Source organism: Sceloporus undulatus, chromosome 1 (genome assembly GCF_019175285.1).
Source record: "Sceloporus undulatus isolate JIND9_A2432 ecotype Alabama chromosome 1, SceUnd_v1.1, whole genome shotgun sequence".
NCBI lineage: Eukaryota > Metazoa > Chordata > Lepidosauria > Squamata > Phrynosomatidae > Sceloporus > Sceloporus undulatus.
Window position 1 is genome coordinate 41,522,760 of NC_056522.1, and position 23,767 is coordinate 41,546,526.

The window sequence follows — 23,767 nt, forward strand, 5'->3', positions numbered from 1 at the left end:
TGTCACCAGACCCAGTAAGCCATTATGGCCTCATATCACCCCACCCATAAAGTGGGGATATGCTTTACTTTCTTATAGTATGTTAGGAAGGGAATCCCTTTCCCTTTTAGCCTTCATTTCCCAAAATTTGATATTTTAGTGGAAGGATGAGGTTTGTGTGTTCAGCTAGCATAGCCAATGGTGAGGGTTTGAGGGACAGTCACTTGGGGGGGCCCCAATGACATTTGAAGATCCAAATTTTCCATCTTGGCTTCTGCTGTCTACTCTCTGTGGCAATCGGACTTGAGCATCCACAGGTTTTTGTATTCTGGTGTTTGTGTTCCTGAAACTCCAAGGGACCACTGTATACATTTAGAACATTTTAATACATAGGAATATTTTAATAATTATTAAAGTGGCATAATTGTGTAGTGTGAAAGAGACCTTCAAACTTAGAAGATCCTTCCACTGAAGGTCCAAGACGTTAAAAGGCTGACTTTAAAGTATATATGAAGTTTCTTAATGGAAATTGGGAACCTATTGAGATAACATTGGTATAAGAGTATTGCAAGACATTCTTCGTTGGCCTCTCCTTCTTTTATGGGTCATGGTGCACGTCAATAAGCAATCCTGAATATGCAAAACATTCATATGACCTAGCCCATAAAGACCACATTGTTTATTAAGAACATCTTTGTGTTACTTTTCCAAACTAAATTTTCCAATGGCACTCACTTTAAAAAGTACAGGGGAAATGATCCACCTCCTTCTCAACCTTATAAACCACCCCTAAACTCCACTGGAATATGGTCTCAAGTAGGAGATGGATGGTTCTGTTAGATAACAACCTAATGTGTCACATCTCTTCATAGTCCAACATATATGGAGGGCATAGGTTTGGCAAAGTCTGCCTCAAACTAATCTAGTTTATCTCAAAACTCAATGAAACAGAGTTGGCTTAAATGCCTTTTTTATTTTAAAGCAACAATAATTCCCCCATGAGCTTCATCCAGGAGAAAAGCAACTCAAGCAAGTCTCTGGTTCTAGCTGCCTTTTGTCTTCATGCTTGCTATCATGTCATGCACTTTCTTATTAAGAGCTCCTCCATGGACTCCCTTTTTGCCCATGAGGAAGATGAGAGCTTTTGGAGTCTTCCCAATACAGATGGACCTGCTGTCACCACCTTTGGTACGAGTGTCCATCACGGCATCTTTTTCTACCAGGAGGTTGTCACGTATTACGCTGCACTTCTTCCCAGCTATGGTGATCCCAGTCTGCAAGAATGCTTTTCTGTCTTGCCCAGTGATCAGACCTACTTCCTGGGGAGAGATGGCTGCCAGCAGGCCTCCTGGCTTAGAAGCCCACACAGATTTATTGTCTGAGTGTCCCACAATAGCCACATCTTCAATGTTCTTGTCCTTCAGGACTGTATTTATGTAGGCTTTCCAGTCTCCCATGGTGATTTCTCTTCCACAATTGTTTTTCTTCAGCAAGTCTTCTGTTGCTTTTTTCTTGGTTTTCAGCACTCCCAGTTAATCCTATAAGATTTTATTTACATTTATTAATTTAAAGTGTTAATAACCTTCATCAAAACTATGTCCAAAGAGTTAACAATGCTATAAAAGAATGTGCATAAAATTAAACACACACACACATACTAAACATAGCAGGATTTGAAAAGCATCAGAAGCTGTTATATCAGTTAGGAGAGAAGCACTTAAAACAGCTGGTTGACTGAAAAAGTTTTTAACTTGATAACAACTGATGAAGGGCAATCTGCCTTGGGAGGGCATTAACCAAGGTTTCCTTGTCATCTAGGGTTTCCTCCCATCTGCCTCACTTCTGATGGTGGCAAATGACTAGTGATGGAGGGGAGGTCCCATAATCCAGCTGTTGGTCCACAGATGAACCAGAGGAGGCCCTTCTCTAAAACCTCTCCCTCTCCAATTTACAAACGTGAGCCAGATGGAGAGGAAATTATTTTGTTATCTGACTGGAGGTTACACAGAGATCTCTATCTGTCCCATTCTCTGGCCTCAGGATTTCTCATCTCATCCCAACATTACCTGGATTGCCATATTGGCAACAATCCAGCTCCAGGACTTGAAACAAATTCCCTGCTTCTGCCTTACAGAGTGGGCAGATTGAGAAATGAGTTGCTGTTCCTCCAGACACTTGGGTCCCAGTATCTTTTGGGCTTTGAGAGTAAGGGAATTGGTCCTGGAAGCAACAAGGCAACCAGCAGAACTCTTTTAAGACTGGGAAGATATAATTCAAATGTGTTTGTACAGACAGATACACTGAACTAACTGAAACTTCCAAGCTGTTTTCAAAGCCAGCCTAACATGCAACACATTTTAGTAACCTAAATTTCCACGGCATGGACAATTATGGTAATGACATCACTGTTCAGGAGAAGCTGCAGATGGTCAATCAGCCATAACTGATTAAATACATTAAACAATTTACACTTAAATCCAATTGTTAGCCCCAACTAGAGACAGTCCCAACCAATGGAATTTACATGATTACACAAATGTAGATTTACCAAAGTGGGATTTTTGTAGTTGGGACTAGCATTTAAATGTAGCCTACATACTCCACTTGAGTCTCTAAAAATAACTTTGAAGAGAGAGATCAGTCTAGGAGAACCTCAACGCTGTAAAAAAAAGTTCTGTTAAGAGGAACACAGTCCCACCTTGAACTAGCTAAATTCTATCTTCCCAAATCCAAGAATAATCTACCCATACAATACCTCCTTAAAAACAACAACTCCACAGCACTTTTTAAATGATGCAAAGTGAGTTGAAATCCTGAAAGGATCAGAGGTAAGGACTTGAAGCCCTGGAGAGTTTAAGACTGAGGTTCAGCTCAGGACCCTGAGCTCAACAAGAGTTCAAGATCAGTTTGAACACCTCAAGTCTCAGATGTCAAGAGGTTCAACACACTCCTCTTTCACTTAGCCAGCCAAGGCAGGTCTGAGCTCACAAGGCTATTGTTTTTTGCGTTTATGCATCAACTGTTGCTAAGGGCTCATTGTGATGTCAGAAGACTCTGTCACTATACCCAGCAACTTCCTTTTAACTGTCACTATACCCAGCAACGTCCTCACTGTCACCCATAAAGCAGTACTCTTTACTTTCTAATGGGTACGCTGAAAGGAACAAAAACAGTGTTAACTTCATTTCCCCACACTGGATTTTCTAATGCAGGGATGGGAAACATGTGTCTCTCTGCATGTTGTTGGACTGCAGTTCCCATCAGTCCAGATATTTTAGCTATTGGTCAGGACTGATGAGAGCTGCAGTTCAACAGTATCTGGAGAGCCATATCACAGAATCATAAACTTGGAAGAATTAACATGTAGTCTTATGTTAGGATGTTGCCATGCTGCGATCCCCCGTTAAAGCACTCCTGAGATATAGCCATTCAACCTCTGTTTAAAACCCTCCAAAGAAGAGAGCACAACACCTTTTGAGAGAGTCTGTTTCAGTATTTCTCAGGCTATGTGATTTTGGGGACCAGTAATTCCCAATAGCTACAACTGTTTCTTTCTTTTCTGGACTGGTGACTGATGCTTTGGGGACTTACAATAGCAAAAGTGGTCTATTCTACTGTCCAACAGCTTTTATAGTCACTAAGTTCTTCCTGATGCTGAAATGGACCTTGCTATATGGCGAATATGGGAAAAAGTAGGGGCAAACAATTGAAGTGTGCAAAGGTGTGCAAACAACATCAACAATGAGAATAAAAGTCTAAGTACAAAATTAAACATCTGATATAGATAGATAGGTAGGTAGGTAGATTCAGTATTCCTCCATGGCGAATAGAGACTTTCCCCCTGGTAAAACTCAACTGAAGATAACCTTAATGATGCAGTGATTCAAATCAATTTATAACTGATCATTTTCAACTCATTATTTAAATTCACTATACAGGTATTTATTTATTTATTTATTTATAAGTTGCCTTTCTCCTGGAATAGGGTGGCTTTACAAGGGTTAAGGTTTCTCCATGTGAAGGATTTGGGATTAGGGATCTTTCAGTCTTTTTAGCCAGTAGACCATGGGCATCACCTCTATGCGCTACTTTTGATCTAACCATCTGCATGGTTCTTCTCCACATGGCAGCCTGGATTCCCCTTGCCATTTCCACACTCATTTCAAAATGAATGATTGGCACAGTATTTGCTATTCATGAATTTAAGCAAGCCTCACAAAGTCCCCAGGGTTAAGACAAACTAGTTTTAAAAACCTATGTGATCAATACAAATTGCATAAGGGTTATGGAAGACTGTGACTAAACAAGGAGCACCTTGCTCTTTAAACCCTGCCCTAGCTGCTAAAGCCATCTTCAACAGGAGCCTGATATCAGTTCTCCTGAATTAGGTACTGTATAGCAACTAAGGTCTGAAACACACTGCAGAAATAATCCAGTTTGAAACCGCTTTAACTGCTAAGGAATCCTAGAACTATAGTTTTGCGAGAGATTTATCCTTCTCTGCCAGATAAAACTACAATCCCCAGATGCCTTAGCACTGAGCCAGGGCAGTTCAAGAGGCCTCAATCTGGGTTTACTCCTGCAGTGTTGTTTGGGGCCTGAGACCAGAGCGGCCCCACGACAAACTCCAACTCCCAGAATTCCATAGCCTTGGGTCAAGGAGGCAATGAAAGCGGTGCCAAGGCGGGCCATTTCTCTAGTGTGGATGCATCCAGGACAGTGAAAGCGGCCTCAAAGTGGCTGATGTCTCCTCCAGAATCACCTCTCTCACATTCCCAGCTTTCTCCCCAGTCAGCCCCAGGGCCAGGGCTGCTGCCAGGATTGAAGGCCAGGCCGCTCCTCCTCCTCCTCCTCCTCCTCCGGGGCGGCGGCCCATGAGTGAGGGCCAGGGCCTCCTCCTCCTTTCCTCCCTGCCTGCCTGCCTTATATACCACGGGCGCCTATGATGTCCTCCGAGTCCTCCGTGGCGTTGGCCTGCTGCTCTCACAGTCGGGCCCACAGAGCCCTCCGTCGCCATGGGCGACCCCCGCCTCCTCCTCCTGCCCCGGCCCTCATGGCTCCTGGCCCTGGCCTCCCTGGCCTCCCTGGCCTTGGCCGCCGCCTGGCAATGGGCGCGAAGCCGGCGGAGAAAGAGCAGGAGAAGCAGCCCCCTTCTGAAGCCCGTGGGCACGGTCTCCGGGCTCTTCGTTTACCCGGTCAAGTCCTGCCGCGGGCTGGCTGTGCAGAGCGCCCAGGTGACGCCGCTGGGCCTCAGGAGCGGGGACCTGGGAGACAGGTAGTAGCATCAGCAGCAGTAGTAGTAGTAGTAGTAGTAGTAGTAGTACGGGGGGGCGAAAGCGGGTCCGGCCCGCCCGCTTCTTCTGCAGCGCCCCTCGGCGCCGTGTTGCCTTGCATTCCTCCTTGGCCTCCTCCTCCTCCTCATTATTACTATTATTATTATTGTATCCAGTTGCACCTGAAGAGGTAGTAGGCTGAAGCCTAGGAAAGCTCATGCTGCCACCTTCTTCCAGTGAGTCTCGAAGGTGCAACGAGAGCTCTCTCGCTATTATGATGATGATGATGATGATGATTATTGTATATCCAACTGCAGCTGAGGAAGTGGGCTGAAGCCCAGGAAAGCTCATGCTGCCAACTTCGTTCTTTCAGTTATGTTAGTCCCAAAGGTGTAAGATCGCTCTACATTCTTATTCTTATTATTCTTATTATTATATTTATATCCTGCCTTCCCCCCCAGCATCAGGAATCAAGGTGGCTACTATTACTACTACTACTTCTTCTTCTTCTTATTATTATTATTACACAGCTTTCCCCCCCAAAATAATGTACTTTATTCAACAATTAATTACACACATAAAACCATACACATACACAAACATACATATTTACACAAGAGAGAAAACACAATTTTTTAAGAGCATCAAACAACCTATATGGAAGAAAACCTGCATCTACGCACTGCACCACCAACTAAACAAACAAACATACTACTGCATCTTTGTTATTGTTGTTGTTGTTGTGTGCCTTTCTTTCTGACTTCTGGCCACCCTCAGGCGAACCTATCATGGGATTTTCTTGTCAAGGTGTGTCCCAAGAAGGTTTGCCATGGCCTTCCCCTGAGGCTGAGAGAGTGTGACCTGCCCACAGACACCCACTGGCTTTCCATGGCCAAACTGGGATTTCAACCCCGGTCTATATATGCTCAGTTGCAGTGCTAGAAATTTGGGGCTTGAAGACAAATTTAATGGAAGAGGGCTAAAGTCTTCAGGTGAAAGTGCACTCACTGCTGCCCTCACCCCCCATATCCCTGAGTATGTTTACTCAGAAGTAAACTGCTTTGTCAATCTGGGCTTAATCCAAAGAAAGCATGTACTGTACAAGGTTGGAGAATGTAAAATTTAAGGCCAATGAGTTTGATGTAATCCTTAGTAAATTAAGCATAGGGCCAAGGCCTTTGACTTCGATCTTATGAATGTTTTCTTGGAAGTAACCTAAAACATGCATTGGATCTTGTAATAAATGTGGAATTATAGCTGCTCTAGGATAGACATGGGATACTTTTAGACAAGTTCCTTCTAAGTGCTAACAGTAAAAATTGCACTTTGAAGCTTCCCCTCCTCCACCTTCTTAATGTTTTGGCAGGATAAATACTAATAAAAAGGTAACTTTTCACCATTCCAGTACCTGCTTATAGAAACAGAAACTGGAAAGTTATTATTCCCTGGAGTGTGTCTTATTGCTAAATAAGTGTGTCTGGTTTTGTAAACTATTTTCGAGTGTGGGTTATAAATTATGTAACTTGGTTAAAGTCCATTGAATGCTTACCAGGGAAAAGGTGGTGGCATTAAATTCGGTGAGTAAATATGCTTAGGAACATACTGTATTTCATAATAGGCCTCACTGATTTGAGGACTGAGAACTGAACTGAGGGAAACAATAAAAAGATTACAACTGTGAGCTTTTTAACAGCATACAGATATATGTTTGGTGTTATATGCCATCAAGTTGGTGCTTATTTATCCTGACCCTACTGTAGGTTGTTTTTTTTGGCATGACTGATTCAGAGAAATTTTTCCTTTTTGGCTGAGAGAATGTGACTTGCCCATAGTTACACAGTGGGTTTTTGCGGCTGAGCAGGGATTTGAAACCAGATCTCCCAGAGTCCTAGTCTAACATCACTGCAGGTGTCTGGTTTTCACAGATCCATATACCCAGATGAAAACTTCACCTAAAAAGTTTCAGATTGGGTTTATTCCCCTGTCACTGCCTTTTAAAGAATCTCTCTCTCTCTCTCTCTCTCTCTCTATATATATATATATATATATATATATATAGCAGAAGGTGGGATTGAATATATTTTAGCCTGTTTTCTCCTTTTACAGCTCTCCTTTACCATGATTATTTTCTTGCAGTGCTCCAGCCTTTTGAATCTTAATACTACAGTACCTCATTATCCCCAGTCTTTCTTCTCTCCTTTTACATATCTGTAACTATTATACACAAATTAATTCAGTGGAATTCCTTCCTCCTCCCTTCTTCTTCTTTTGGCTTATTTTCCAGACCGTGAACCTTGTTCCAGGGAAGCTTTCTTCATTCTAACTAACATTCCAGTGTTAGGGAAAGTGTGGCCTTTCAGAAGTTGTTGGACTACTGACTCCCATTAGTCCTTGCCATTATTGTCAATGGTGAGAGATGATGCAAGAAGCAGTCTAATATCTGAAAGTGGACAGGTCCCTCAACCCTCTCTAGTTGATATTCCTGGCATGCTTCTCTCTCTTTTTAAAAGATCTTTGATAGGCTGAAGTTGGTAGATGACATTTTTCATGACATTGCTCTAAACATCTTCACATGGTTATTGTGGCAGGTCAAATTCAAGTATTGTTACAGGACAGCCACAAAGACAAAGGACTCTTACAAGCCAGCCAGAACTGGGCACCCCCACCCCACCCTTTCATCTGCCTGGAGAAGTAGCACATTACTCAGTACACTACCCAAGATGTGGGGAAAGACTGCAACTGGGTTGTGTGTGATGAGGCAGCAGATGAGCCTTGTTTCCAGATGATGCTTTTTACTGATAAGTTCACTGAATTTTACAGGGAATCTAGAAGTTGTTTTCTTCCTGTTGCAATCCTGTTTTTTCCACTGTCATCTTTTTTTTTTCCATTATAAAGAAAATCTTCCAGGGAGGGAAAGATATAATAGCTGCCCAATGCTTTTTTTATTGGTAACACTAGGTTCCTTCCACATGGAAGACCTTGAGATTCATGAAGTGATGGGGAATGTGGTCACAACATAATTGTTGTTGTTGTATGTCTTCAAGTCATGTCCAATTTATGGTGACCCTATCATGGATTTTTCGTGGCAATGTTTGTTCTGGGTAAGGGGTAGCCATTGCCTTCTCTGAATCTGAGAGAGTGTGGCGTGTCCAAGGTCACCTAGTTGGTTTCCATGGTTGAGGAGGGATTTGAGGGGTGTGTATCCTGCCTTTCTCCCAGGCTGGGACTCAATGAAGTATAGTGGTCTCAGTGCTGGCAGGAAACCAGGATTCAATTCCCACTTGCTTAAGGAAACCACTGGGTGACCCTGGGTAAGTCATACTCTCTCAGCTTCAGAGGAAGGTGATGGCAATGTGCTTCTGAATAAATCTTGCCAAGAAAACTGGTGATAAGTTTTCCTTAGAGTCATTATAGTTCAGAAACAACTTAAAAGCATACAGTAACATTTCTATGACATCTCAGTCACTAGGGCCAGTGAAGATCCAGAGGAGAGGAGATCAGAATTAGGAACATCAACAACCTAAGATATGCAGAAAACACAATACTACTAGCAGAAACCGAGAAAGATCTGGAGTAATTATTGAAGAGGATCAAGGAGGAAAGAGCCAGGGTAGGCTTAAAGTTGAACATCAAGAAAACAAAAATAATGATCACGGAAGATGTACAAAAATTCATCCTAGATAACAAGAAAATTGAAAAAGTGAAAGAATCCCCAAAGCTTGGACCAAATATTAATCAGAATGGAGACTACAGTCAAGAAATTAGAAGAAGGCTAGGACTGGGAAGGTCAGCTATGAAAGAACTGGCTAAAATCCTAAAGAGCAAAGATATAACTCTGAACACTAAAGTGAGGTTTGTCCAAGCCCATTTTATTTACCATCACCATGTATAGATGTGACAGCTGGACAATGAAGAAAGCAGATAGAAAGAAAATAAATTCTATAACTTCTTTTGCACAAAGATGTCTCTGAATTCTAGTTATAAAATGTCACTCTTTAAGGTGTCCGTTATCTCTCTCTGTATAATTTGTTAGAATGTGGTTGCAACCTTATTATACCTGGGAGAAAGTCTCATGGGGACTTGTGTTAGAACAAGCATATCAAATCTGTGCAGCCATAAACTAAGTATTTCCACATGTTTGGTGCCATATTTAAAGTTCATAGAAATACTGTGTCCCTTATAGATAATGCAGTATAAATGATTGCTGTTTTTACTGGCCGAACATTGTCAAAGTTAAGTTCTATAAATATTAGTGTTTTCAATAGTGTTAAATGAACTGTAGTCTTTTTTATTATTCAGGTGCTGGCTTGTAATAAAGGAAGATGGACACATGGTGACGGCGCGGCAAGAGCCTCGGCTGGTCTTGATTTCCATCACCAATGAAAATGGTTATTTAATTCTGAGTGCTCCAGAGATGAAAGATCTTCATGTTCCTGCCACTCTATCAAACAAAAATCCAGTGCAGAATTGCAGGTGCTATTGGCTAATGTGTAATATTTCCCACCTCAAACTGCAATAGGAGAGGTTATATACTGTTAGTATTAATGAAGTAAATGTAGTAATGTAACTGATGAAAAGGTTTGAGCTCTAGTAACAGCTGTGGAGAGTTGCCAAGCAATGCTGCTCTGAATCTTGGATCAGATTTGCAGCTTGCATGAAGAAAAACAGTTTGACCCAGTGGGAGGTTTGCCTAATGGACAATACTTTTACAGAAGGCTAGGCTCAGATAAGGATTATACTGTGAGGCAAACAGTTAAAGCACTTCCACTCTGTCCTCTTCCCCACATATGCAGCAGGATTCCAGTTTGGATCCTCTATGCTGCCACTTTGCATTAGATGCAGGGGGGGGGGGGGGAGAGGAACTTCCCATTGTACTGTGTAAGAGGTTTTTACCTAATACAGGTTGCAGTGCTGAACATATGTCAGTTGCCTCTGTGTGCATGTATACCTGTGCATGAGAGAACATGTGGCTGAATGTCTTCACTGATGGATCCCTTTCTGCCCACTACTTTACCTATTTGTTACAACAGTATTTACTTTTACAGTGGACCCTTGCTATCCGTGGATTTGATATCTGCAGATTTCAGCATGAAATGAAGAAACACTGAATTTTTTAAACCTGAGATTGATGGCAGCCAGGCTGAGAAGCTGTCTTGGGGCAGTAAGGGAGGCTTGGACAGTATGCTCCAGGCACCAGGAACATACAGTATTCCCTGTTTCTCTGATTTGGTTAGGAAGGGGCAGCAAGCCAGAAAGCAAGAAGAATGTAGTCATAGTGTTTGGGGATGCTTACTGCCTCCTCCCTTCTTGCTGATTGAAATCCATCCAGGGAAGTAGTTAACTAAGGCATACAGGAGCAGCAAGTGCCAGAATGTCAGACCTTGGGCTTGCCCATGCTGCTTTCCATTTCATTGCAGGCAGAAGCAGTGGGGGAGTGTAAGGCAGTAATGGCAAACCCAATCTCCAAGAAGCAGGCACTTGCTGCTTCTGCCTACCTTAGTAAATATTCCAAAATCTGAAATCCAAAACACTTCTCCCAAGCATTTTGGATAAAGGATACTCAACCTGTACTTTGCACCCCACATTTTAGCTAATGAACTCAAGTTGGCCTCTATGGTCTCTTCCTTCCCAGTTCATTCTCATACTATCTTTGGTGGGTTACACACCGCCATTAAAGTACGGAGTCAGTCCGTACTAGGGTTAGGAAGATGCGGTGCTTCCGCACCCCCCTAACCCTAGTACGGACTGAGTCCGTACAAAATGGCGGCCCCCCTTCCACCTGGGGGCCGCCATGATGACGTCATGACCGCGCCGCCTCTATACGGGGCGGCGCGGACATGACGTCGTCGATCCGCACCAGGGCGCTTAGTGCGCCCTTTCCGCAGACCAGGAAGGAGCTCCGTTTCGGAGCACCGCTTTGCTTCGCTGGGCACAGCTTTCAGACAGCTGCGCCCAGCGAAGCAAGGGAGAAAGGGGCCAAGCGGCCCCTTTCTCCTTCTCCCCGCCGCCGCGGGGAAGCGGCGTTTTGCCACTTCCCCGCAGCCTGAAAAGCGGTGGATCGGGGCCTCAGCAGCTGCCGTTCTGACAGCTGAGGCCCCGATACAGCAGGGAAAGGGGCAGGTGCAGCCCGCCTCAAATGGGCGGTCTATAACCCGCCTCAGTGATTTAAGTCAGGCTGAGAGAGAGTAACTGCTCCAAAATTAACCAGTGAATTTAATGGCTCAATGAAGACTTAAATCTATGCCTCCTGAGTCCCAGTATACTACTCCAACCATCACATAATACCTTTCCTATAAAGGAATACAGTAGTCCCTCGGGTTACGAAATTAATTCGTTCCGCGGCTCCGTTCGTAACCCGAGTAATTTCGCAACCCGAAAAGGCTAGCGGCTAGCGCTGGAATGCCGCTAGCCGCGCTTTGCGGTTTGAATTTCGCGCCGAAAAAAAAATTCGTAACCCGAAAAAAACATTGTAACCCGGAACAGTTTTTTCCTATCTATTTTTTTCGTATCCCGGAAATTTCGTAACGCGATCAATTCGTATCCCGGGGTACCACTGTACTTCATTCATGTTTTCTGCTCTTGATCTATGGGGTTTTCTACAATGTGGTGGTGTGTTATAATAAATCTGTGGGGCCATGGATTTTTTTTCCTGTAGGGGAAAATAGCAGCTGGGAAGGATTATATTTGGGAAACAGTAAGGAAAAATAAAATGCATAAATATAGGATAGGCTTGACAACAGTACACTTGAAAAAGATCTAGGGGTCTTAGTAGACCATAAGCTAAACATGTAGACCATAAGCCAACACAATGCTAGGCTGCCTCAACAGAAATGTAGTGTCAAGATTGTGGGAAGACATGGTTCCACTTTATTCTACTTTGGTCACACATCACCTGGCATACTGCATCCAGTTCTGAGCCTCACAGATCAAAAGGATATTGAGAAGTTTGAATGTATCCCTAGGAAGGCAACCAAGATAGTAAAAGGTCTGGAAACTAAGCCCTATGTGGAACAGCTTAGTGAGCTATGTTTATCTGAGAGAGGATGGAGAGGTGACATGGCAGCCATTTTTTAAATAGCTGAAGGGATATCTTGTAGAAGATGGAGTAAACTTCTTTTATGCTACTATGGACACTAGGACATGAACCAGTGGATTCAAATAACAAGAAAAGAGGCTCCACTTAAATGTTTTCTGACATTTCTCTTCTACTATCCAGTGAAAATTGTGGAATAGCTACCTCAGAGGAAAGTAGATTCTTCTTTCAAGGTTTTTAAACAAAAGGTGGATAACTTCCTTTCAGGGATGCTTTAGCAGTGGATTTCTGCATGACAAGCGGTTGGACTAAATGGCTGATTCCAACCTTAACATTCTGTGGTTCTACAAAAGATGTTAATTCCTCCTCCAGTGTGATCATGATCCAGTTCAGGATTCCTCATGACAATAACAACAACAAAACAGAGATGGGTCATTTACTTTCAGATCTTACATCTAGTGTGGTCCTTAATCCAGTGTTACCCAAGACAGGTCAGTTAGTGTTGTGATATTTACTCAAACGCATGTAACTTGTCTCATAAACATCATGGTGTAAGAGGACTTGTACTATAAATTCAAAATTCTTTTTAAGTAACATTTTGCAATGGTTCAAAGTATTTTTCACATTAATAATTTAAAATAATAATTTCAGGAGCTAGCAGAGATCATAATGAATGCCTCTCCCTTTTTCCCCCACAGAATTTTTGGCTTTGATATCCAGGGCAGAGACTGTGGAGATGAGGCAGCTAAATGGATCACAGCCTTTCTGAAATCAGAGCCATATCGTTTGGTTCACTTTGAACCAAACATGAGTCCAAGAAATGCAAACGATTTAATTGAGCTTTTTCGACCAAGCGATAAGGTAAAAAACAAGCTTTGCATTAATCTATACAGTAGTTTGCAGTCAATATTTTTAAGATCAATGTTTTTCTTTCTTGTTTGTCATGTTAACTTTGGAATGATCTGTGTACCAGTTTAGGATTTATTGTCCATTTCAAAAATGATTTGTAGGAGTGTATGCTGTGTAAGCAGGTTGATGTTAAAAGTGCACTAGTAAACTTTTAAAGTACATGGAATATGTCTCCATCTAACTTTCAGAAAATTCTGAAAGTCAGATTCTTCCTATTTGATGAACCATTGTTTTTGCTATAAGAATATTCTGTTATTCTGTTGAGTTAAAATGCACAAATATGTGATATATTTACAATAGTCCTCAATATTTACAATATGAGACCACCACGAATACAGTTATCTCTCTGCCACTGTTTTAGAACTGCATGCCTCCTTTACTTGTCCCCTCACACATTCTCAGCCCCAGAAGATCCTGTGATAGGTTTATGTTAAGATCACTGACTTGAAGGCATGCAACAACACAACTTGCCTGATACTCATTCTTTTCAGTATAAATGGAAATTCTTACATATTTGATAGTTGTCACCTTAAGTGTCACTCAGCAGTTACTGTTAATTATGCTTTTTTCAGAAACAGTAATTGTAAACCTCCATAACTAACAGAGTAGAAATAGATGTCCACTCTTGGAGAGGGAGTTCTGAACTCACAAGCCTCTTTGTGAGCCTGAAGAAAAGTGCATTCAGTGTTATCCAGTGTTGGGATTCTGATATTTTTAGAGTACCGAAAAGAATTTTGCTGACATGCTGTGAATCTGCTTTATCTAAAGCCCTCCTAATTCCCTATACAGGTGAACAACGTACACTTTCTGTACATATTTGTGTGTGTGCACACACACCTTCAAATCACCTGTAGACATATGGTGGTCCCATGAATTCCATAGGGTTTTCTTAGGCAAGAGAAACAGAGGAGTTTATCACACGGGAGGCATTTCTCTTAGTTTCGAATGAAAAGAAAGTAGGGCCAGAACACATTCACGTGAATTAGCTAGTTCAGCAAATTTACATGAATTCGAATTGCGTTCGAACTGACTTCCCATTGCCCGAAAATAGCTTGCCATTGCCCGAAATTGCATGTGATCACCTCTCACACAATAATGTGAAAACCCATGATTGTGTTCAGACTGACTTCCCATTGCCTGAAATTGCGTGTGGTAGTCTAAACCCCATGATTGCGTTCAGATTGCCATTGGATTATACTTCCAATTTCCCTTGTCTGATAACCCTTTCAGAGATGGTTTTGCCAGCTCCTTCCTCTGAAATTTACCCTATAGCATCTGGTATTTGTTTGTAATTTCCCATTCAACTTCTAACCAGGGCTGATGCTGCTTAGCTTCCAAGATTGGATTGGAGCTATTGCCTTAGGATATTTAGACCACACTTTTAGTGTAGTGTGAATAAATGTCAACTTAATAATACAATGGGTGCAACATCCTTGAACTCACCTGTTGCACAACAGTTGATGAGCTCTCCAGCCACAAAAAGAAAAAAGAGAGGAGGCTACGTGAATGTGTGTGAAATGACTGACTGTTTTAAGAACTGCATTTGCACAACGTTTAAGACAGAGTCGCTGCTTGTAAAACTATGGTCAAATTAGCATGATGCCTCATGGGATTCTAACCATAATTCATTTTCTGCTTCTCACAATTAACAAGAGGGAAAACATTTAGAAAAAGGCATTAAAAATGATTGAAAGGAAAAGTGCCACTCTATCCACATTCAGTTGGACAGTTCTTCCACTGTTGGACCTTCCTCTGCATCTACAGGTTGAATTTTCTTGCCTATGGTCTGTTTTCAAATATTCAATATATCTTAATAACAATTTGATGAATTGGCTAGAGGTCATAACCAAGTACTCTGAGGGCTTCATTCAGTCTGTGCTACTGGCTGACCATCCCTAGTTTAGATGCATTTTCTTTGAATGGTTTTACAGTACTCATTTCATTAAAATGTATGTTTCTAGATTGCCTATCCTGACTGTAGTCCAATTATGGTCCTCTCTGAAGCTTCTTTAGAAGAGCTAAATTCCCGACTGGAGAAGAAAGTGCAGATACGTAACTTCAGGCCAAACATTTTGGTCACAGGCTGTGGTCCTCATGAGGAGGTAATAGAGAACTTTTAAGAAAACAACAATAATAACCTTTGGTTGTACATGGGTGTGAATTACAGTATTTGATAGGAGTGTCAGGTTTGTTGATAAATATTAACCATCATATTACATTATCTAGTGAGCAAATGAATGATATAGTTTTCAAGAAACTATGGAGACAGAAGCCTTCTTTCATTTAACATTTGACTGTAACTTGAGTACCTAATTCAGAGAGATCTTGTAGCACCTTTGAGACTAACTGAAAGAAATAGGCAGCATGAGATTTTATAGACTTCAGTCTACTTCCTCAGATGCATTTGTAAGTAGACCGAAGTCTACAAAAGCTCATGCTGCCAATTTCTTTCAGTTAGTCTCAAAGGTGCTACAAGATCTCTCTACGTACTGATTCTACAGACTAACATGGCTACATCTTTGAGTACCTAATGTTACTGCTGAACTAATTTCCTGTGAAGTATCAAGAAACAGTCTTTTAGTTTTTTAGACTGAAACTTTTTTTACAGCGTGGGGGGGGGATATCCAGTTTAAGTGAATGTTAATAGTCTTGACTATGAGATATTTTATAGAAGCTTTTTGAGTGATCATTTAAAGGGCCTAGTATCAGTTTTTCCATCCTGAAAGATTAGAAATATGTAATAATCAAACCAAAGGCAAAAATCAAAGATCCAGTCTCAAGCAGGTTAAGTACATTACACAGCAAATCATTTTGAATATACACTGCTCCCTCGGGTTACGAAATTAATTCGTTCCGCGGCCGCTTTCGTAACCCGAAAAGCCTTCGTAAGCCGAAATGCCATAGGCGCTAATGGGGAAAAGCCGCGATTCCGTGTAAAATAGCGCCGAAAAGCACCAAAAAATTTTTCGTAACCCGAAAAAAACATTCGTAACCCGGAACAATTATTTCCTATGGGATTTTTTCGTATCCCGGAAATTTCGTAACCTGGGTATTTCGTATCCCGAGGTACCACTGTACCTGCCAGATTCGTCAGGTAACTTATTTGCATTTAGTATTGGGAGCTGGAAAATGTGAAAAGTCCTTTTTTCTTGGGAGGAAAAATTATATCAGGCAACAAACGGCTTGTACCAAAGAATTTTTATTTTAGCAGTTTTCTGAATTTCCCATTGTGTGAAAATCCTCCAGTCCCAGCAGTCCTACCCAAGATAGCCAATAGTGAGGAATGATAGGAGTTGCAGTCCAACAACATTTGGAATAATGCACAGTTTCAGCCTTTAGCCTAGAAGATAGTATAGTAAATCTAATAAGGACTAGAGAAGTCCGTGCAAAAGTGGTGGTGGATTCAGTTATCAGCCAGGCATACATTTATGTATTCATAGAGCTGGATCCAGAATCTGCCCACCCATGAATGGAATGGAAGAATTATCACAAAGGTCTCCTTCTCTCCTCAGGAATCTTCTGATCCAGCAGGAGAATCCCAATGGCAGATTGAAACAGTCAATGGCAAACCTTGCCAAGTTTCCAATTAGTCCTTTATTTCCCTCATCTGCTCCAGATACTTGGGGGAATTTTGAATGGTAGGAGAAATGGTGCTTGGGACTTCAGAAGGACAGAAAGATCAGCAAAAATTGCATCCCTTTTCTGTTCCCCCACCAATTGAGGGTTCTCAGTGTAGAAACATAATTTACCTAATGTGTGAATATCTTTTATGAACTGAACAGACAGCAGTACCTTGGATAATAGTAAACTTTTGTTTCAACGTTCTTACACTTATCTTTGCATGTGTTGTATGTATGTGTGTATAATATACATATTGAATCCCACTTTTTTATTTCTCTATAAACATTTTCAAACCTTTTTAAATATTACAAATTAATATTTTACTAATACAGCCATGGACTGAACTACTCAAGTAATTGTTATTACACCCTTTCATCTTTCTTGCAGTATGAAATAGTCTAAATGCAAAATGTTATATTTCTGTAGGATACCTGGGATGAGATTGTAATTGGAGATGTAGAAATGAAAGGAGCATTGGCCTGCCCTAGGTGAGCACTTTGGATTGCATTTGAAGGCATAAATACATTTTAAAAACATATTTGAGGTTTGAAAGTCAAACTTAAATGCTGTTCAATTATACCGAAATGGATATCAACAAATGAAGCCCTTTTTAATAGATTTCAAATGAATAAAGAAAATGGTTAACTTATGAAGACTTGATAGATAAAAAAATCAAAAGATATGAAAATCAAAACTCAAGAGCAGTTATTATTATGAAGGTTCTAACTGTACATGGTTTATATACAGACAAATCAAAGAAAGATTTCTAATGGATGTAAAAACCAAAAAATTGGCAAAGCAGATCATACTGCAGTGCAATTTAACAGACAAATTCAGGAGAAAGAAGGAAGGAAATGATACAATATTGACTTTTTTTATTCAATGAATTATATGTCTTGTTTTGGAATTTTTGTATACAAGCTGTTTTTCATTTATTGTCATGTTTTTGTGGGGTTTTTTTAAAAAAAGGATTTTTTAAATATAAACTAAAACATGTTTGAGGTTACTGTTACCTCATTCTATATTCTGTATTATCATTTTAGGTGTATTTTTACTACTGTTGATCCAGATACTGGAATTATGGACAGAAAAGAGCCTCTTGAAACCTTGAAAAGGTAATAAATTTTGTTTCTGAAATTTAAATAATAAATAAATAAAATTTTTATTTATATACCGCTTTTCTAAAAATCAAAGCAGTTAACAACATGTGCAAATACAATTTAAACATTTTTATCACCATATAAATTCTCTACATACATAAACATACAAATCAAACAGAAATACAAGGTAAAGCAGGGGGAAACCCTAACAAAATATCTTCAAAAAGGAGAAAAGACAAACAGAAAATACAAATATGATTTTCTTCCCAAAAACATTTGGCTATGCTGTACTTGAAAGTATATTCACAGAGTAGTCTCTGACAACACTGGCTCTTTGGCTTAGTAATGGAAATGAGCCCTATGGTTGGACAGGATTTGACAACCTTGTTAACAGGGAATACCTTTACCTTTACCTTTATAGGTTTACTATAACTCTCCTACTACTACTAATGAATTATAATTATTAGTTGAATCAAGATACTGAAATAAAAACCCCTTTTCCTTTAAAATTGCATAACATCTTTTTTGAAAGGGTTATTAAAACTGGGTGAACATGTAGAAACTGATAAGCTGACAATGTTAATTAAGGAGAAATGGTTCGTTTTTTAAAAAGATAATAAAATATTTTGAGTACCTCTGGTACTGATTTCAAATGGTATAATGCAACATTTAACATGTTTTTTTCAGCGGTCTCACCAAGTTCATTGAGACTTATGACTTGACAAGTGTGTTTAGGATTACAGCCTTAATTTGGCAGTGGTTGTGAGTTAAGAAGGTGTATTATTCTCGGGCAATGTCTTCTGTATCTACCTTCAGAACAAGTTGTTCTGATTGTCAAATGTAATAACTTCATATAGCTATATCGATTACAGTTTCTATCCATCAGCTTCTTATAACCAAAATGCTTTCTTTAGTGGTTCTTTGAAGCAAGTATATTTAACTATTGTCTAGGTGACTTACTGCAGTTTAATATTCTCTACAGTTATCGCTTATGTGAGCCTTCTAAACGGCATATATACAAATCAAGTCCTCTCTTTGGATGGTACTTTGGAATTGATAAAAGTGGAACCGTTCAAGTTGGTGACATTGTGTACAAAATAAGCTGATGGTGGAGCTGTCTTCCAAATGGAAACTATATTTTGGATCTTTTAAGTGCCTTTTTGTGGAAACTGTTGTGTTTCTAATGGATATTTTATACCTTGCATTCAGCAGTAATAAAATGTAATATTTTACTGAACAGTGCTGTTGTACATAATGAGATGATCTTGGAGATTTGGAGAACAAATTGTTATAGTAGAAATATATGTATAGTAGACCTTATATATATAGTAATCAGAAACTGGAGGTGACTTCTTTCAGAATTCAGGAATAAGCAGCACAGTATGATTTGATTACATGTGATGACTTCTGGTTTGGACAAGACTGTATATATTCAGCATCTTGTTTTATTGCAGCACCACTTGCAATGTATTTTCTTCTGTTTCATTTATATTACTACAATTAGAAAATACAATAACACTATACACACATGCTGTCCCTACACAAAAGTATTCTCAGTTTCAAGACATAACTTAATTCATTCTTAAAAGTTCTCTAATTTTGCAAAATATATTTCTGTTGAGAATCATTTTATAAAGAATCAAATTCACTGGCTGCAATGTATATAAATAAATCTGATATTGGAAATATTGTTTGAGTGTATTTTTTATTACAAGAGATTTCCACGTAATTATTCAAATGAAACAACTGCTAGAAAATTCATATGTATTTGTCTACAATCCTGTTTTCTAACATCTGTTTTACAACTGCTAGTAAACTTAATTTACACCTAATTTGAAGTTTTATAACCTAAGGACTTGGCAAAAAATATGGTGTCTTTTATTCTTAAATCCATTTTTAGCAAAATGTACAATGCAACTTAGAGAAAAGTGATCAACAGTGCAATCTGAGGGGTCATTCTCACTGGCAGGATTAATCGCTTCGTGATTCGCTCCTGCCCCGGTTTGGAAAGCAATTTCAAAAGACCCCTAGTTCTCATTATGGAAGGTTTTTTTTGGGGGGGGGGGGTTGAGGCAATTGTGGTTCCCACTGGCAGCACTGCTTTAAAGTCCCCTGTCAATCATCTGATGTAAGCCCGGCTTGAAAATTGGAGGGGAGGGGTGTTGGAGGCTTAGAGAGTGTGTTCTGAGGATGGCAATGGAGCAAGGCAAGACAGAGGAGGGGAGCGTAGAAGAGGAGGAGGATGAGATGGAGGCAAGGATGGGAAGGGAGGTTGGGGCTGGGGAAGGGACATCACCAGGCCAGAAAGGGAGAAGAGGAAGAGGAGGAGGAGGATGGAAGTGGAGGACACCGGGACTCAGGGAGATTTGTGAGAAGGAGGACAGGGCATCTTTTCTTTTTTCTCTGCCATTAGTCTCACCCCTCCAGAAAGCTGCAATTCCAGTCTTTGGTTCCCATTTGCACGACAAGCTTTGGAATCTCATTTTTTCAAAAGAATCTCTTTTAAGCTGGTGTCTGAAAAAGCTGGTTCTTTTACCTTTGCCTCACTCCATCATGACAGATTCAATAACATTGCGACAGGAACCGGTTTCAAATGGGAACTAGGGTCATTTAATTTGCTCAGCAATCCGATGCTGGGAATGGGGCCTGACATACACTTTCTTAGCAAGCCCCACAGCATTCCGTAGTACATATTTCTGGCTAAACATAAGACTGCACTGTTAACTAGGAACAAAAGGATTTCATTGCTTAGTTTTGAATGTGAAAATGATAGATTTCTCTTATTTTTAAGGGCACTCGGAGATAATGAAATGAACAAGATTTGGCAGTCATTGAGAAAATAATTAATTCTTTCGAAGCCTTGCCACGAATAAGAGAATCAAAACAATCTAAAACCATGCCATCTTTTTAGGATATGTTGGTGTGAAAGATAATTTACTTTTCCAACCCGTTTCCTTTCATTGATGAAAGTGAGCTTAAATCGACACATTCTGTAAATGTTTTCTCTATGCATTTCACCTAGCATTTCTCCCTGCCTCTGGTGGTGGACTGTTGGTCCAACGATGTGGTTCACGTCATTAACTGAATGTGTATCACATGCGATTCCTTTCTTGGGAGCTCCTTCCGTGGCGCTTCCGTGTGTGAATCCAAATGACTCCTCATTTGGTGAATTCGGTACAAAAGTGAATTCACAGAATTGCATTCCAGCCTCAATTCATTTCACTCCAAATTGGTCTGGTGTGGAATGCAACTTTGCTTCCCTCCCGGTTACACCCCCCAACCTCCCAAGAGGCAAATTTTCCATGATGCTGCACTGCAATTTTGCCCCATTGCTTCCGTTGCTCGTAAGGGTAGATGACAGGAATGGAGGGAATGACAGGAGGCTTGGGGGGAGAGATGGAAGACTGAGGAGAGAACACAACTCCAGCTCCCTGAATTCCCATGCCTCGCGCCCAAGGACCTCACAACAAACTCCAACTCCCAGAATTCCATAGCACTGAACCAGGACGTGAAAGGAGTTTAAATCGGAGCAACTGTTACAAAGGGAAGGAGAGGGATTGGATTCAGGGAGGTGGTATTTGGAGCTGGAGAATCTTATAATAATTATAATTTTAAAGTTTTTTAATAATAATATAATAATATATAATTATGTTTTTTAGTTGCTGAGGCACCAGAGCTCTCTGGCGCGACGGTCAATTCTCACAACACTACAGTTCCCAGAATTCCATAGCACTGAGCCAGGACATTGAAAGTGGAGTTAAACCGGATTATTTCCCAGTGAGATGCAACCTACGAGAAGGCAACTGTAGGAGGGAGGGATGGATTGGATTCAGGGAGGTGTACTTTAGGAAGATGGAGAATAATAATTATATTTTTTTAAAAAAATTGTTTTAATAATAACAATAATTACCTATAAAATAATAACAAAAACAACAACAACAACAACAAACAACAATAACAATAATAATAATAATAATAATACTAATAATAATAATGGATGGGGCTCTGACATGGAGGTAGATATAGATGTGGCTGAAATGGATGAGGAGAATAACAGGAAAATAGATGTAGCTATACTGAAATAGATGAGGAGATGCGGAGAATAGATGTAGATGTGGCTGATGGATGGGGGCTGGAGGACCCGTTTGAATTTGGCTGACCGGAATGGGAAATAGGATCATTCATGTGAGGCTGTCATTCACGTGAAAGTGGAACCAGGCTCCCTCTTTCACCCCGGAAGTGCAAAGTTCAGGTGCGTTCAGACCCCCCATGAGCATGTGCAAGGGTCCCAATTTGAATCAAGTTGAATCCGCATGGTATGTCCTGTTGTGGTAATACAATGTGCACTCACTCCGCTTGCTTGAATCCGCATCACGTGACTTGCTTGGAATCGAACTGACTTCGCTTCCCCCTCGATTCGGAAGGGCAAGAAAGGCAACCAGGTGTGGTAAAACATCACGTTTTACGTGAATTCGCATTGCTCGGACAGGAGTGACTCTGGATCTGGTGTGAAAAACATCACTTTCACGTTGCTAGCACAGGAGTGACTGCGGATCTGAGCTGCAACCCCCATGTGTGATAGGGCCATTGTGTTACAGCAATTGATACTTTCACATCGTTGCCCAATCACACCATAATGATTAAAAAAAAAAGAGAATTCACTGCATTCTACATACTCCATTCTTGTATTGATTTTGGCTTATTGAGTATTTCCACATGCCACCATTTTCATGCTACTGCACATGTCTGAAATCATGGTCTTGTCCCAAACCGAAGAAAATAAAATGTATATATTAAAGAACATTATTTTATCTGATAGGAACAAAATTATGCCCTACACCTTGATATAAGACCGAAATCTGCTCCCAAAACAATCCTAGAATAAGAGGAATTGCCTGTACTGATACACTCTGGATATAATGTCCCAAATTGCTCCCACGATACATGAATGAATAGTTAGTGCCTTCCTCACCTTCGCCATAGCGTGAATGAAACCTGTCGGCAAGCCATTCATGGGGTTTCCCCCCTGAATAAGATGTTACAGGAGCATTTGTTTATTGACAGGAGAAGTACTGATGAGCAAGCGTTATGTGAAAATCTTTGTGCGATTGAGTGATTATGACGGGAGCATTCCGTTTTTTCTCCATTTCTTATCCCAAGTGATAGTGTCTCTAATGCTCTGACCCCACTTTTGAATGCCATTGGTTCATCCTGCAGTTCTGGGATTTGCAGTTTAGGGAGTAGTACTTTGAATAATCAGCCAGAGAGCTCTAGTGCCTCCCTGGAACTGCAAATCCCAGGGTCCATAGCATCATGCCTGGCAATCAAAGCAGGATCCTAGTGCTACAATATGTGTAGGTTAAGGGGACCTTGGAGGAGCAATCCAAAAGGTAGGTTTCTGATTGATTTGCATGGTCACCCCACAGTGCCTAAACTAGGGTTACTCCTTTTGTGTTGTGTGCTTGTGTTTGCAATCTACAACACGATAATGCAGTTGCAAATCCACTCCTGCAGCAATAAGAAACTGCTCCTACTTGTTTCTGAGCTAGCAGAACTAGAAAAGGACTATCTCCCCACCCATTAAAAGAAGCAGGGCTAAAGTTTGAAATCACCAGGAACAGATAAGGAGAAAGAAAAACTAGCCAGAGGGACAGTTGGGTAGATCTGTGCAAGAGGAGTGGAATTTGAACTTTAAGAGTGGGACTCCGGAAGATCAAAAGAGAGAAGCAGCAGATTGCTGCTAATTGAGGCAGGCAGAGAGTGAAGCAACTGCCTCAGCCAGCAGGTTTTACTTGTACAAAAAATGAAAAGATCAGGGAATAATTATTATATTTATTGTTATATCCAGGGAT

At 40.6% G+C, this 23,767-nt stretch overlaps 2 protein-coding genes across 7 annotated transcripts; one reads left to right on the forward strand and one right to left on the reverse strand.

Annotated features, from left to right (window-relative positions):
- Positions 1-932: 932 nt before the first annotated feature.
- Positions 933-5,537, reverse strand: PFN3 (profilin 3). Of its 6 annotated transcripts, none has more exons than XM_042477219.1 (2): positions 5,435-5,537; positions 933-1,517 (listed from the first exon to the last, which is right to left on the reverse strand). In XM_042477219.1, the coding sequence occupies exon 2, from the start codon at positions 1,434-1,436 to the stop codon at positions 1,023-1,025; it is 414 nt and encodes a 137-aa protein (XP_042333153.1). In that variant the 5' UTR covers positions 1,437-1,517; positions 5,435-5,537; the 3' UTR covers positions 933-1,022. The 6 variants fall into 6 exon arrangements, with proteins under 6 accessions (XP_042333153.1, XP_042333121.1, XP_042333137.1 ...); XM_042477187.1 differs by lacking the exon at positions 5,435-5,537 and adding an exon at positions 5,172-5,294; XM_042477203.1 differs by lacking the exon at positions 5,435-5,537 and adding an exon at positions 4,911-5,023.
- LOC121935538 (mitochondrial amidoxime reducing component 2-like) lies at positions 4,995-19,601 on the forward strand. The gene is made up of 7 exons (XM_042477173.1): positions 4,995-5,254; positions 9,552-9,725; positions 12,984-13,146; positions 15,156-15,296; positions 17,242-17,303; positions 17,859-17,930; positions 18,898-19,601. The coding sequence occupies exons 1-7, from the start codon at positions 4,995-4,997 to the stop codon at positions 19,019-19,021; spliced, it is 996 nt and encodes a 331-aa protein (XP_042333107.1). The 3' UTR covers positions 19,022-19,601.
- Positions 19,602-23,767: the final 4,166 nt, after the last annotated feature.

Bases quoted from the DNA above. Each gene is read 5' to 3' on its own strand.
- LOC121935538 (XM_042477173.1), top strand. From the start codon at position 4,995: ATGGGCGACCCCCGCCTCCTCCTCCTGCCCCGGCCCTCATGGCTCCTG. The intron at 17,304-17,858 runs GTGAGCACTTTG...TTATCATTTTAG, and splicing joins GGAGCATTGGCCTGCCCTAG to GTGTATTTTTACTACTGTTG. The intron at 17,931-18,897 runs GTAATAAATTTT...TATTCTCTACAG, and splicing joins CCTCTTGAAACCTTGAAAAG to TTATCGCTTATGTGAGCCTT.
- PFN3 (XM_042477219.1), bottom strand. From the start codon at position 1,436: ATGGGAGACTGGAAAGCCTACATAAATACAGTCCTGAAGGACAAGAAC.